The 13,508-nt window shown below is 44.8% G+C and overlaps 1 protein-coding gene across 3 annotated transcripts; it reads right to left on the bottom strand.

The window, feature by feature from the left end:
• Positions 1 to 1,037: 1,037 nt before the first annotated feature.
• On the bottom strand, positions 1,038 to 9,535 carry LOC135493756 (uncharacterized). Of its 3 annotated transcripts, none has more exons than XR_010448290.1 (6): positions 9,462 to 9,535; positions 8,693 to 8,812; positions 7,926 to 8,156; positions 4,671 to 4,916; positions 3,312 to 4,430; positions 1,038 to 1,077 (listed from the first exon to the last, which is right to left on the bottom strand). XR_010448290.1 is itself a non-coding variant. In XM_064781307.1 (5 exons), the coding sequence occupies exons 2-5, from the start codon at positions 8,808 to 8,810 to the stop codon at positions 4,228 to 4,230; spliced, it is 798 nt and encodes a 265-aa protein (XP_064637377.1). In that variant the 5' UTR covers positions 8,811 to 8,812; positions 9,462 to 9,535; the 3' UTR covers positions 2,120 to 4,227. The 3 variants fall into 3 exon arrangements, 1 of the variants encoding a protein (XP_064637377.1); XR_010448289.1 differs by lacking the exon at positions 1,038 to 1,077 and adding an exon at positions 1,526 to 1,733 and having other exon boundaries at positions 2,590 to 4,430; XM_064781307.1 differs by lacking the exon at positions 1,038 to 1,077 and having other exon boundaries at positions 2,120 to 4,430.
• Between the last annotated feature and the right edge of the window lie 3,973 nt (positions 9,536 to 13,508).

Genomic DNA, 13,508 nt, shown 5'->3' with positions numbered 1-13,508 from the left:
TGTAGGTAGTCCCTGAAGTTAATGAACCCACCATAAAAAGGCGAAACTAGAGTATATATATATTTCTACTAATTATACATATACAAATGGCCAAATATATTATAGTTACAGGAATTTGCTCTGTTCCAAAGTTCTATCGCCACCACCCAGTAGGTGGCGCCAAGATCGATAGTCCACCAGTTGTCCTTGTACTGATATTCGGCTGTGCAGGCGCAGAATTGGAGGTTCCCATTCGTATTGCCATCGTTCGCCAGGCCCGCTACGTGTTTACGCTTCCACAGTGAGGAGATCCGTGATGGTTTCTTCAGGGCGAGGTTAGGCCAATTTCTTATACATGTATCTGCCAAATGAACAATCCAATAGATCCTTAGAGAACTAGGGAAATCAAACGCATTTCTACCTTGATCATCTTTATCCAACTAACAATGTAAGGGCTTTCTTCGAATCCGTATCAAATTGCAGCCTATTGGTCGATCTCAACAACCACAATGAAATATTGAGCAATACAATGTGTGCTTCCTGGGTGCCTCATCGGTGCCAATCTCTTGCCAAAGAGTTAATATTTTTAGCAGAGATTGTCTATTCGTTTCCTCATCCCGTGGCCAGACCTTGCGGGGTTGAGGAAACGAAACGCCAGGCATGCGCATAATTTCAATTTGGAATTTGCCATTATATTTGGAATTTTCCATTATAATTGCAAATGAAAAGATAGCTGCATTAAACATCTCCATGCATATTGCCTTTTCCTTACTTTTAAATTACCTTTGCTTTTCCTAAATGTTGCTTTTCTTGATACATGTAGTGCCCGTTAATTGCCTCTCGTTGCCTTGTGATTATTTCCTGGCGGTAGGCGGCCTCGTGTTGTACTTACCTTTCAAAGATGTGGCCGTATCCAGTGTATACTTCGTTGATGTACCCTGGGGCGGGTACGATTCTAACAGAAGTCCTAAAAAGAGAACGCAAAAAACTCTCTCCAGGAAAACACTCATATCTGAAATGAGTTGTTCAAACTTTACACGAGGTAACTCGTCACTCATCTGATCTGCGGTGCGTTGTTAGTCAACCATATATCTGGATCTACAAAGAAAAAAAATGTCAGTCCTCGAGACTGGTGTAATCAATGCTTCTCTGCAGATGAGGCACTTAGCTACTTGTACTTGGTGGTACTATGATCACGTGTCTCGCAATGGAGCAATAAATAATGCAGATCTAACTCAATGATAGCATACCGTCTTGCCCACCAAAGCTCTCTTTCCTAAAAGGTGACTGAATAACAAGCCTATAATCAGATTTAATTGGAGGGCAAACATTGATTCCTCGCTCCTCATCCTCATCACATCTTTATCCCTGGGATCGAGATAAAACTTAGATTTGATGCGTGACAGATCAGCAGAACCTTGGCCGTGTTGAATGCGTTTATTCCGAACTGAAGGTGATTAACTACGGGGCGCCATATTTTACCACCAAGGGAAGATCTCACCTGACAGGGGAACACTGTAGAAGGATCTCCCCCGCATGTTGGATCACTGAGGTACAATTTTACTTCCTTGGTTGGATATAGAACTACGGTATTTCCAACGTCGTTGGTTATTACAGACACACGTGATTTAAAGACCGGGGCAATTTACATATTCTACCCCAGGGGTAAATCTTACCCGACAGCTCACGGTTGTAGCGTTGTACCATGGGGCGACATATGCACGCTTATTACTAGGTCCTGGTAAATATAAATCCTGCACCAAGACAGGACTGTAATTAAAGGAAGCTTCAAATGGTTCATTCATGAGATCGCCTTCTCAGTCAAATGTGCAAGAGAAATTGACATTTCAGGCATTGGTAATTGTTGGCTTCAGCAGACAATAAAGATTGAAATATAAAAACAAATCTATATTGTCTGTGGCTGCGGTGATTACATTCGATTGTCAATAGTGAAACAAGTAGAAGATATAGGAAAATGTACCGTATCGGTACACAAAAGCATTTATTCTTTATTGTTAACGACGTTTATTAATTTATAGATAATCAACACTTTGCAATTGATCCTCTACAGGTAGTCTGGCTACACTCAAAACTTGGAGGTAAGATACCAGCCCGGGTGGGTCACTCCCCATGACATCTGCAGAGCATCCTTGTACCAAAAAAGCGTGATAGGGGGCGTTTCTTCGGAGGACAGAGCGTGACCTCCGCGTAGCGAATAGACCCCCTTATCTCGCCAAAATCCACGCAATAAGCCCCCGGGAATACCACAAATGCAACACGCCATATGCTAAACGCATTCAAGTAGCGGACACGTGCCCGCACCACGCTCTAGGCGCCTCTCGTCTCATCACATCACGCGATAGAGGCTCTTTCCCATCAATATTTCGAGAATCAAACTATTTCAATGAAATCGGGAAATGAGAGCGAGTGGCGCGAAGAAATTTGACTTAAGTTTCTCTTATCAGTATCATATCCCAACTCCCCAACGTATATCAGGTGAATTTTAGGCCCATTCAGAGGAACAATGGCGCCCGACCCCGCTACCGGTACATTTTTTTTCAAATTTTCAAAATGAATTTTTCTTCAAAATTTGATAAACCATAAACTGACCTGTCAAGTGAACTTACTCGGAGTTGGTTCTGACAATCATAACATAACGTGATGCCCGCCAAAGATATCTTTCCCAAAGGGTTAATAGTCTGGATGGGTTCTGTGTGTAGTGTTTTTTGGACGTCTTTGGGCTCACATACGATATGGCCATCTTTGGTCAACATTGCCACCAGTTGTAACTCAATAACAAGCCTAATCAGATCTAACTCGAGGGCAAACATTGATTGCCCGCTGCTCATCTTCATCACGTTTTTATCCCGTGGACCGATATAGAACGAAGATTTGATGCGTGACAGATCAGAAACAAAATTGGCCGTGTTGAATGCGTTTATTCCGAACATAAGGTGATGAACTTCGGGGCGACATATTATCCTCCAAGGGAAGATCTCACCTGACAGGGGAACATTGCAGAAGGATCTCGCCGCATGTTTGATCATTGAGGTACTATTTAACTTCCTTGGTTGGATATATAGAACTACGGCGTTTCCAAGATCGTTGGTTATTACCGGAAGGTGTGATGTAAAGACCAAGGCAACATTATTCTACCGCAGGGGTAAATCTTGCCTGACAGCTTGCAGTACCACGGGGCGACATATTCTACCCAAGGGGCAAGACCTTTTAATTTAAAGAGAGAGTCCCAGTGTAGAACAATATCGCCAGGCCACCTTTCGGATACTATGACGCTATTTATTCTACCCACTGCACTGAGGGGCAAACCTTACCTGATAGTAAAAAACCGTGATTCAGAGTCACACCAATGACAATGCACACGCTCATTACAAGGTCCTGGTAAATATAAATTGTGAACCAAGACAGGAAGTAGAAGAATTAGCTTCAACTTGTCCATTAACGAGATCGCCTTATCAGTAAAAATGTGCAAGAGAAATTGACATTTCATGCACTGTTAATTACAATAAAGATTGAAATAAAATAAATCTATATTGTCTGTGGCTGCTGTAATTACTTTCGATCTGTCGATTGCGAAACAAGTAGAAGATGTAGTGAAATGTACCGCACCGGTAGACAAAATCATTCATTCCATTAACTACGTTTTATCCATTTAAAGATAATCAACACTTTGCAATTGGTCCATTAGTAGTTCACTTCTATATTGTGTGGCTATACACTCAAAAGTTGGCGGTTAGATACCAGTGTCATCCAGAAATTTTCTATCAAGGCGAATATGCTTCTAACTTATTCGTGATATCGCCGCTTTGGACTAGTGGCTCGGACTCTGAAGGAGCGGTCGTATGGTCCCTGATTTGATTCCCACGGTCGGCGTGCGTGTGACTTTAGGCAAGTGTTTTTGTCGAACTTGCCAAGTAGGCCTACTCGGGTGTAATGAGGACGGTCTGAAATTTTCAGGTTGAGTCGTTGACATTGGAGCTCATCTGAAAACTACTGCTTGAAAGGTTCACCGGATTAAAGAGTCAATTTAAAAGACAACGTTACTGTAATCAGACTTTTCCCATAAACTTATCAACCAAACAGTCACAACAGTCACGGTACTTTTATGACGTCATATTATATTGACAAATCGAAAACCTAAATGATACTTCGGCACCAATCACAGCAGAGCATTGCTCGGAGATAATAATGGTGAAGTAAAAGAATATCAAATATTCACTGATCGACTGCCTAAGGTTTCAAATTCCAATGGTATTCCTCAAACTTCGACGCAGAACAAAAAATCTGCCTGTCCTTGGGCTCTTCAAATCGACAAAGTCCTGTCCCCTCGTTGTAATCGTACTCTATACATGGCGAAGCGATCTCCAAGCACCGAACTGAGCACCCGAGCAGGCTCCGGACATGGATTTTCTTTGTCAACTTGTTGCCATCGACTGGAAATTGTAAGGGAGATAATGTTGCATGTCATCATCAATGAATAGCCGTCACCGATATGAAATGACTCTGGCATTCGCCACTTTCCCCAATTGTTAGCCAATCATAGAACTTAATGATGTGTTGCATTCTTCAAAGCAGCGGAACCACGTCGATAAATAGTTCCGGTCATGTGCAAGGGAGGTTAGATGTGTCGTTGTGCACATTCTTAGTCTCTATTAAATCGCCGCACTACTTACCAGCTTGGCTTTGTTTTATAAGCCCGAACACTCGAACCTCACACAGCGTAAGGTGTTCCGTGGACGGGACCTTCTTGCTGATGGTGAGATGATTCCCAGCGATGGGTTTTCTGCATTTCCTGAAGAACCCAATATTCGCAGGGATTGTTGTGCTACCATGGTGATAGCAGAGAGTGACATCATTAATGACCGCAGGGGGAGGCGCTACATCGGTCACTATGACATCGAAATGTGTCAACCGGAATGCTGAAAGACATTTTGAATCTATTATATACATGTATATACATGATGTACATCATAAGACCATACACCCGAATTGAGAACGTCATTTTTGGGGGCGCTTTAAAGGGCTATTTTCAACACCTTGTGTTTCTCAACTAATGCCTAAAATATTCATATGTGTCTCAACTTATCAAAAAATACCTGAATTTTAGAAAGTTTTAATGATCTTTCTGTAGTAGGCATGCCAATCTCCACACAGCACCGCCGAACATTTAGCCCCATTTGAATGTGAGATGCCACTCTAAAATTAGAGCGGCTACTCTCTTCAAGAATCGTTTCGAACTTACGGTGATTGTGTGAGATGCTTCAACTAAGTATATCCAAAATGTTGTCACAATGCGTACTATATCGCTGCTTAATCAGTTTCAATGTATAACTTATGTTAGTTTTACATGTATATACTCTAGTTTCGCCTTTTTATGGTGGGTTCCATATATTCAGGCCATACCCCTTCCTGTACTAACTAGATCATGGTAATTTATAGCTATTGTGTGGATATAGCATGTATGGCCAATCAGAGGTCCGGAGCGCCGTGCGGACATGGGTATTAAACATTACATGACTACTTGTAGATTTCCAACTAGGATGTTAACTTGCCTCAAATGATTTCTGGGAAAACTGACGCCAATTACTGGATTTCAACGGGTGTTTCTGAAAAAAATGAATGAAAGGAAATTTGGAAAGTGTGAATGAGGTTTTATTTTCAGAGGGCAATTCAATCAATCTAATGAATTTATAACCTTGTTTGTACTTGTCAGACTCCAAAAAGGCAACATAAAATTATGCATGGAATAGAAGTGTCAGATACATCGATTTCATCTTTTGAATTAAGTAGGCCTATGTTTCATAACCCGGTGAGTTTATAAACCAGTCTTGGCCTCTTTTTCTGCCATATACCGACACCATGGACAACGCAGATGAACCTCTTCCGAAGCGAAGAAGGAGTTATTCCGTCACGGAGAAAATTCGGTACCTAGAGGACTTTCAGACAGCCCTTTTGAATGGGACGGTGGCCAGCATGACGGAATACGCGAACCACTACAAAATATCGATCCACACGTTCAGTAAATGGGACTTACCAAGCTTGGAACGAGGACAACAAGGGAATGAAGGAAGAAGTAGAAGGGTGAAACCGAAAGATATCGGTTGCTGGCCTCAAGTTGAAAATGAGCTTCATGAATGGTTTCTCCAGCAACGTGAAATACGCCTACCCGTCGCCGTACAGGACTTGCAAGAAAAGGCTTTGGAATTATTCCATGCCTGGTGGGGTGGTCTGACAGATGCCCGGCGAAATGAAATCGTTGAAACAAGACCAATCTTACATGATTTTCAAGCCTCGGCTGGATGGGTTGAACTTTTTATGAAGAGAAAACAGATTACCCTGCGTAAAGTGAACAAAAACACTACAACCCTGCCAGCCGATGCTGCAATACGAATTGAGGTATTCCGCAATGAAGTCACTGGGACTATTGATCAATTCAACATCGCAATGCGATTTATTTTTAACATGGACGAAACTTTCATTCTTTTTGACTTTAGACCCATGCACTCGTGTAACCGAAAAGGTGCTGCTTCCATTGACATACGTACGTCACGATCGAATGTTAAACTAGGGTGCACTGTGACACTCTGCGTTGCGGCCAGTGGTGATAAGATGCTAGCCCACATAACGTTTCCGCGTCGTGGGTTTGTACGACAGCTAGCAGCCCTTCAAGCACAAGATTTGCCAGCTAATGTGGTTGTTACATCATCTGCCACAGGATCGGTAAGACAAGAGACAGCCGAACACTGGCTCGAGGAAGTCTATCAACCATACCTAGAGAGGCAGCCAGCAGAGCAGGTTATCTTGATACTGGATCGTTATAGTGTCCATCGGTCTGAAGACTTCGGTATGCGAGTAACGGAGCTAGGTGGAATCATGCACTTTGTACCAGCAGGGTGTACATCATTGGTCCAGCCCCTAGACGTTGCAGTTATGAAATCGTTTAAGTCCAACGCACGTAAGGAGTGGAAGTCGTGGAAAACGCAGCATACCAACGCAGCAGGACAATGCAACCGTATTGAACTAAATGATGTTGTCACCATTGTCAGTAACGCCTGGGACGCTGTAACCCCCCCCCCCCCCCCAAGTGATCGAAAGCGGGTTTGAAGCATCCCTCCGCATGGGCGAAATTGAAGGAGGACCACTTCCTCAACTGGACGAAGAAGAGGAAGATGGCATGGCATTCATCGATTTGCTTGACTATGAAGATGTGGGCCTACAGGAATAAGAAACTGTACTTAGAAGTTACTAAAGATTGGATTAAATTTGCCAGTGACAACTCGCAAAAGAATGAAAAGGTTCGCTCAGTCGTGTCCTTTTCACTTGTTCTAAAGTGTGAGTTAAAATACGTATTGAATTTCAAACAGACCTGCATCCTCTAACTGAACGCCATTTTCACTTTTTGAGTGGTCTCTGGCAGACCGAGAGTGTAGCGGGGAATCCACGGCCACTTCGCTTGCGACGGCGTTGTGACGCGCTTGCGGTAGTTAAAATAAGCTGGCGTCAGCAGCGTTGAGCAGTTCATTTCGATCATTTTGTTCCATCGCAAGCAAGCGCGACGCCGACGCAAGTCAAAATCGCGACAGTGGATCCCGCTTAAATTGCACTCTTCACTTTTTTGTAAACACCCTGTAGAAAGTCAGAATAAATTGCCTTCAGCCATGCACGGGCATGACTGGGTTCAATTCACCTCTCCTTAAAAAGTCGAATCTATTTCACAATACCCGAAACCCCAAGCAATGGGTTCATGGCAGACCGACAAGTCATCCAATCATGTGAAGAGGGCGGACTTAAATTTAGTATGGGCCGTTCGTCGTAATCCATGTAGGTAGTCCCTGAAGTTAATGAACCCACCATAAAAAGGCGAAACTAGAGTATATATATATTTCTACTATTATACATATACAAATGGCCAAATATATTATAGTTACAGGAATTTGCTCTGTTCCAAAGTTCTATCGCCACCACCCAGTAGGTGGCACCAAGATCGACAGTCCACCAGTTGTCCTTGTACTGATATTCGGCTGTGCAGGCGCAGAATCGGAGGTTCCCATTCGTATTGCCATCGTTCGCCAGGCCCGCTACGTGTTTACGCTTCCACAGTGAGGAGATCCGTGATGGTTTCTTCAGGGCGAGGTTAGGCCAATTTCTTATACATGTATCTGCCAAATGAACAATTTAATAGATCCTTAGAGAACTAGAGAAATCAAACGCATTCTACCTTGATCATCTTTATCCAACTAACATTGTAAGGGCCTTCTTCGAATCCGTATCAAATTGCAGCCTATTGGTCGATCGCAACAACCACAATGAAATATTGAGCAATACAATGTGTGCTTCCGGGTTGCCTTATGGGTGCCATTCTCCTGCCAAGCAGTTAATATTTTTAGCACAGATTGTCTATTCTTTGCCTCATCCCGTGGCCAGACATTGCGGGGTTGAGGAAACGAAACGCCAGGCATGCGCATACATGTAATTTCAATTTGGAATTTTCCATTATATTTGGAATTTGCCATTATAATTGCAAATGAAAAGGTAGCTGCATTAAACATCTCCATGCATATTGCCTGTTCTTTACTTTTACATTACCTTTGCTTTTCCTAAATGTTGCTTTTCTTGATACATGTAGTGCCCGTTAGCTGCCTCTCGTTGCCTTGTGATTACTTCCTGGCGGTAGGCTGCTACGTGTTGTACTTACCTTTCAAAGATGTGGCCATATCCAGTGTATACTTCGTTGATGTACCCTGGGGCAGGTATGATCGTAACAGAAGTCCTAAAAAGAGAACGCAGGAAACTCTCTCCAGGAAAACACTCATATCTGAAATGAATTGTTCAAACTTTACACGAGGTAACTCGTTACTCATCTGATATGCGGTGCGTTGTTAGTCAACCATATATCTGGATCTACAAATTAAAAAAATGTCAGTCTTTGAGACTGGTGTAATCAATGTTTCTCTGCAGATGAGGCACTTAGCTACTTGTACTTGGTGTTACAAGGATCACGTGACTCGCAATCGAGCCGTAAATAATGCAGATCTAACTCAATGATAGCATACCGTCTTGCCCACTAAAGCTCTCTTTCCTAAAAGGTGACTGAATAACAAGCCTATAATCAGATTTAATTGAAGGCAAACATTGATTCCTCGCTCCTCATCCTCATCACATCTTTATCCCAGGGACCGAGATAAAACTTAGATTTGATGTGTGACAGATCAGCAGAACCTTGGCCGTGTTGAATGCGTTTATTCCGAACTGAAGGTGATTAACTACGGGGCGCCATATTGTACCCCCAAGGGAAGATCTCACCTGACAGGGGAACATTGCAGAAGGATCTCGCCGCATGTTGGATCACTGAGGTACTATTTTACTTCCTTGGTTGGATATAGAACTACGGCATTTCCAAGATCGTTGGTTGTGATTTAAAGACCGGGACAACTTACATATTCTACCCCAGGGGTAAATCTTACCTGACAGCTCACGGTTGTAGCGTTGTACCACGGGGCGACATACGCACGCTTATTACTAGTTCCTTGTAAATATAAATCCTGCACCAAGAAAGGACTGTAATTAAAGGAAGCTTCAAATGGTTCATTCAGGAGATCGCCTTCACAGTAAAATGTACAAGAGAAATTGCCCATTTCCTTACAAGAAATGGCCATTTTGTTAGTTCATACTTACCTATGGAACACTTTTGCATGTTACTCCATTTGGGCTCAAACACAAGAGTATCCCTTTAATTTTCTAAAGGGAGAACTGAGTTAACAGCTCGGCCGCCAGGCGGCGCCCTGACCGATCCCGCGAGATCGCGCCGATCTCATGCCGCCATATTTAGTCTTTACTCTTGAGCGTTAATAAAGAGTATGTCCCGTTTGTGGGGACGGCGGGAGGGCCGTGTTCCATAGGTAAGTATGAACTAACAAAATGGCCATTTCTTGTAAGGAAATGGGCATTTTGTGTCATTCAAACTTACCTATGGAACACTTTTGCATCGAATCCCAGCAACCTATTGGAGGTGGGAAACGAGGACTTACCTAAGGCTGAGCTGTTGTTCCATCCAGGGGGCACCACCGGCATATTAGCTAAGGAGGACCGCCAGGGGAAAGAAATGGGGAGAACCGGAGGACCGGTATTTTGATCTCGGTATTACAATCATATTATAGAGAGTAATAGACCCATTCTCCGGAAAGCGCTAGAATTGCGTAATAAAACCATCTTCTTTCCGGCAACAGAGCTTAGAGCAAGTAAGGCATGTTGAAGGGTGTAGAATGAATTATTGCTAAACAACAATAAGAAATTGCGTCCTTTCTAGTCTACTAGGGGTTGCCTGGATGTTGAAGATAGGGCATATCAAAAATGGCGCAAGATGCGCGTTTGACTCTTCAATCGGGCTTCCCCCCCCTTTTTTGATCTAGCCAGGATCAAACAACATGCCCCGCAGACACAATCGGGCCGATTGTGTGCATGCCATCTACGAGGGAAGAAACGTCTCGTAGGTAGAAACGAGAGAATGTGGAGTGATTACTCCAACGTGCAGCGGAAACGACTTCTTGAAGAGCAACTCCTCGGTAGTTAGCCCAGGAGGTGGCTAGTGCTCTAACTTCGTGCGCTGAGATGTTAGCTAGCGCACGAAGATCAGAGGAAGTCTTCAAGGTGTTGTAGGAAAGACGAATAGTCTCCACAATCCACCTTGAAATAGTGGCGGCCGCTATCTCTCGTTTATTTCCCTCCTTATAGGACAAAAACAAACGCTCTCTCCCCTGGCGGATACCGGGAGGTTTTGTCCTATTTATGTAGAACTTTAGGGCCCTGACGGGACATAAAGTTCTGTCAGGAAGATCATAAGAGATCGTTCCTGACAGAGAGGGAATAGTAACCGGGGGCCGAGAGGCGGCCGGTCCCTGGTTCTTCGCCAGAAATCCTGGTATAAAAGCCAGGATAACCTCCCCTCCCTCTCTAAAAGCCAGCTTCTTAAAAGAAAGTGCATGGAGCTCTGATCTCCGTTGGGCGGTAGCCAAGGCTACTAGAAAGACCGTTTTGAGTGTCAGATATTTCATGGATGAAATAGACATGGGTTCAAAAGGATGCCTCATGAGCACCTTAAGGACAACAGAAAGGTCCCATTTAGGGGTGTTGTGAACCGGTCTAGGACGCTCTAATAACATTCCTCTGAAAAGAGGGGTTATTTGGTCCTCCCAACGAAGATCCCAGGTGCTTAAAACACGGAGGGTAGAAGCGATGGCGGACTTGTACCCTTTTATAGCCGTGACAGATAGTTGTCTTTCCGTGAATAATTCAATAAGGAAATCAACTAATCTGTATATAGAGGGAGAGATCGGATTAACTCCGTTCTCCCTGCACCAGGAAGTGAAGGTAGACCACTTTCCTTGATACACATCAAGGGTAGACCCCCTTTGAGGTGCGGACATGCGCTTGACAGCGATGTCCGAAAAGCCTCTCTGGTGGAGATGCAACTGGATAAGTTCCAGGCGTGAAACTTGAAAAATCCAGGGTTCTGGTGGTAGCATCTCCCCAGGGGGTGCCACAGGAGGTGCTTCCAAGTAGGAAGACTCCTGGGGTGATCTATCAGGAGCTCAAGCAAGGCTGGGAACCAGGCCTGATTTGGCCAGCAAGGTGCGATGAGAGTTATTCTCACCGGATGGCTGGTCAAGATCTTGTTCAGGACTGGTTGAATGAGAGGGAGGGGTGGAAACGCATATGCGTTCAGCCCGACCCAAGAGGCTGTAAGGCTGTCGACTTCCAGGGCCTCTTCGTCCGGAAGTGGAGAGTAATAGATGGGAAGGCGATTGTTCAGCCTGGTGGCGAACAGATCTACCTTCGGAGATTGCCAAAGGCGACAAAGGTCGTCTACAATCTCCTGATGGAGTGTCCACTCTGTCTGAACTAGCTTGTTCTGACGGGACAGGGCGTCGGCAAGGATGTTGCGATTGCCCGGTATGTGTCTGGCACATATCGATACTCCAAGGTCGGCACAAAGATGGTAAAGCTCCCAAGTTAGCTGGCAAAGAATGCCGGACTTTGTGCCTCCCTGTCTCCTGACATATGCTACTACTGTAGAATTGTCGGAGAACAGGGTTACTCTCCGATTCTTCAGGCGAAGGGAAAGAGCCCTCACGGCAAGAAGGACAGCCTTCATTTCCAATATATTTATTGGAAGAATGGTCTCCTCCCTTGTCCATAGACCTCTTATGGACATGTCCCCGTTGTTCAGATGTGCTCCCCACCCTAGTAGGGAAGCATCTGTGAACAGGGACACTTCTGGGGGCGGTGGAGCAAGATCTACACCGCTTTGGAGACGAGTCTCCGACTCCCAGAAGTTCCAGACGTTCTTGAGTAGGTATTGAGGTATCAATACCAACTTGTCTAATGGGTCCCTGTGGGGTTTCCATAGAGACATTAGAAACATCTGGATGGGACGCATATATAGACGGCCAAGGGGGATTTGGTCTGCTGCCGAATTCAGAAGTCCCAAAAGGCTCAAGCATCGCCTTGCGGGAGCTTGAGTCCTTCCTCTGAATTCTGCGACGAGATGAAGAATTTTCTTTATCCTGTCTAGGGGGGGCAGCATTTTCCCTATGGCCGTAAGGAACCGAACTCCAACGTAAACGAAGTCTTGGGATGGTATGAATTCTGACTTTGTTTCGTTGATAATCCAACCTGCGGAAACTACTTTTTGCTTTAGAACCTGAAGTTGTTGCAGTAGTAGTTCCCGCGATTTGCAACGGAGTAGCCAATCGTCTAGGTAGTGATGGAGCTTGAACCCCATCACGTGAAAGGGAGCGACGAAGGCTGTGACTATCATCGTAAAAATTAGGGGTGCCGATGCCAGACCGAACGGCAGGGCCCTGAATTGATACGTCTTTCCTTCGTAATGGAATCGAAGGAAGTGTTGATAGTCTGGATGGATCGGTACATGTAAGTACGCATCCATTAAATCCATCGATACCGCCCAATCGTTGGGCTGTATCGCCGTTGCTATAGACCTGGTGGTTTCCATCTTGAAATGAGGAACATTCAAGAAGGTGTTTAACCTGGAAAGGTCTATGATCAGCCTCCATGTCCCTGCTTTCTTGGGAACCAAGAAAACGTGGCTGTAAAAGCCGGGGGAGCATGGATCTTGAAGGACCTGGATAGCTTGCTTCTCCAGTAATGTCGCGACCTCTGCTTGGAGGGCAGAGGCCTTGACTGGGTCCTTCGGTGGCTGAACTGGGGTTGGATATATGGTAGTCGGGGGGGTACGGTTGAAATCTAGTTTCACTCCGTACCTCAACATGTTTGGGACTGGGGACCCCTTTGGGCACCAATCGTCCCAAATGTCTGCAAATTTTTGCAGACGGCCCCCGACTACCGGAGTCGGCTCCTTTTTGCGTCCGGGAGGAGAAAGGAGGGGGGAGTCACCTCTTCCGGCCAGCACCCCTTGGGCGAAAGGAGTGCTTAGTCGGACCGGATCCACCCTGGTTAGAGGAAGTATTTTTCCTCTTTCCAGTCCGGCGACC

This window comes from Lineus longissimus, chromosome 9 (genome assembly GCF_910592395.1).
Source record: "Lineus longissimus chromosome 9, tnLinLong1.2, whole genome shotgun sequence".
Taxonomy (NCBI): domain Eukaryota; kingdom Metazoa; phylum Nemertea; class Pilidiophora; order Heteronemertea; family Lineidae; genus Lineus; species Lineus longissimus.
The sequence above is the reverse complement of the archived record's forward strand: the minus strand, read 5'-3'. Positions and strand labels throughout refer to the sequence as shown.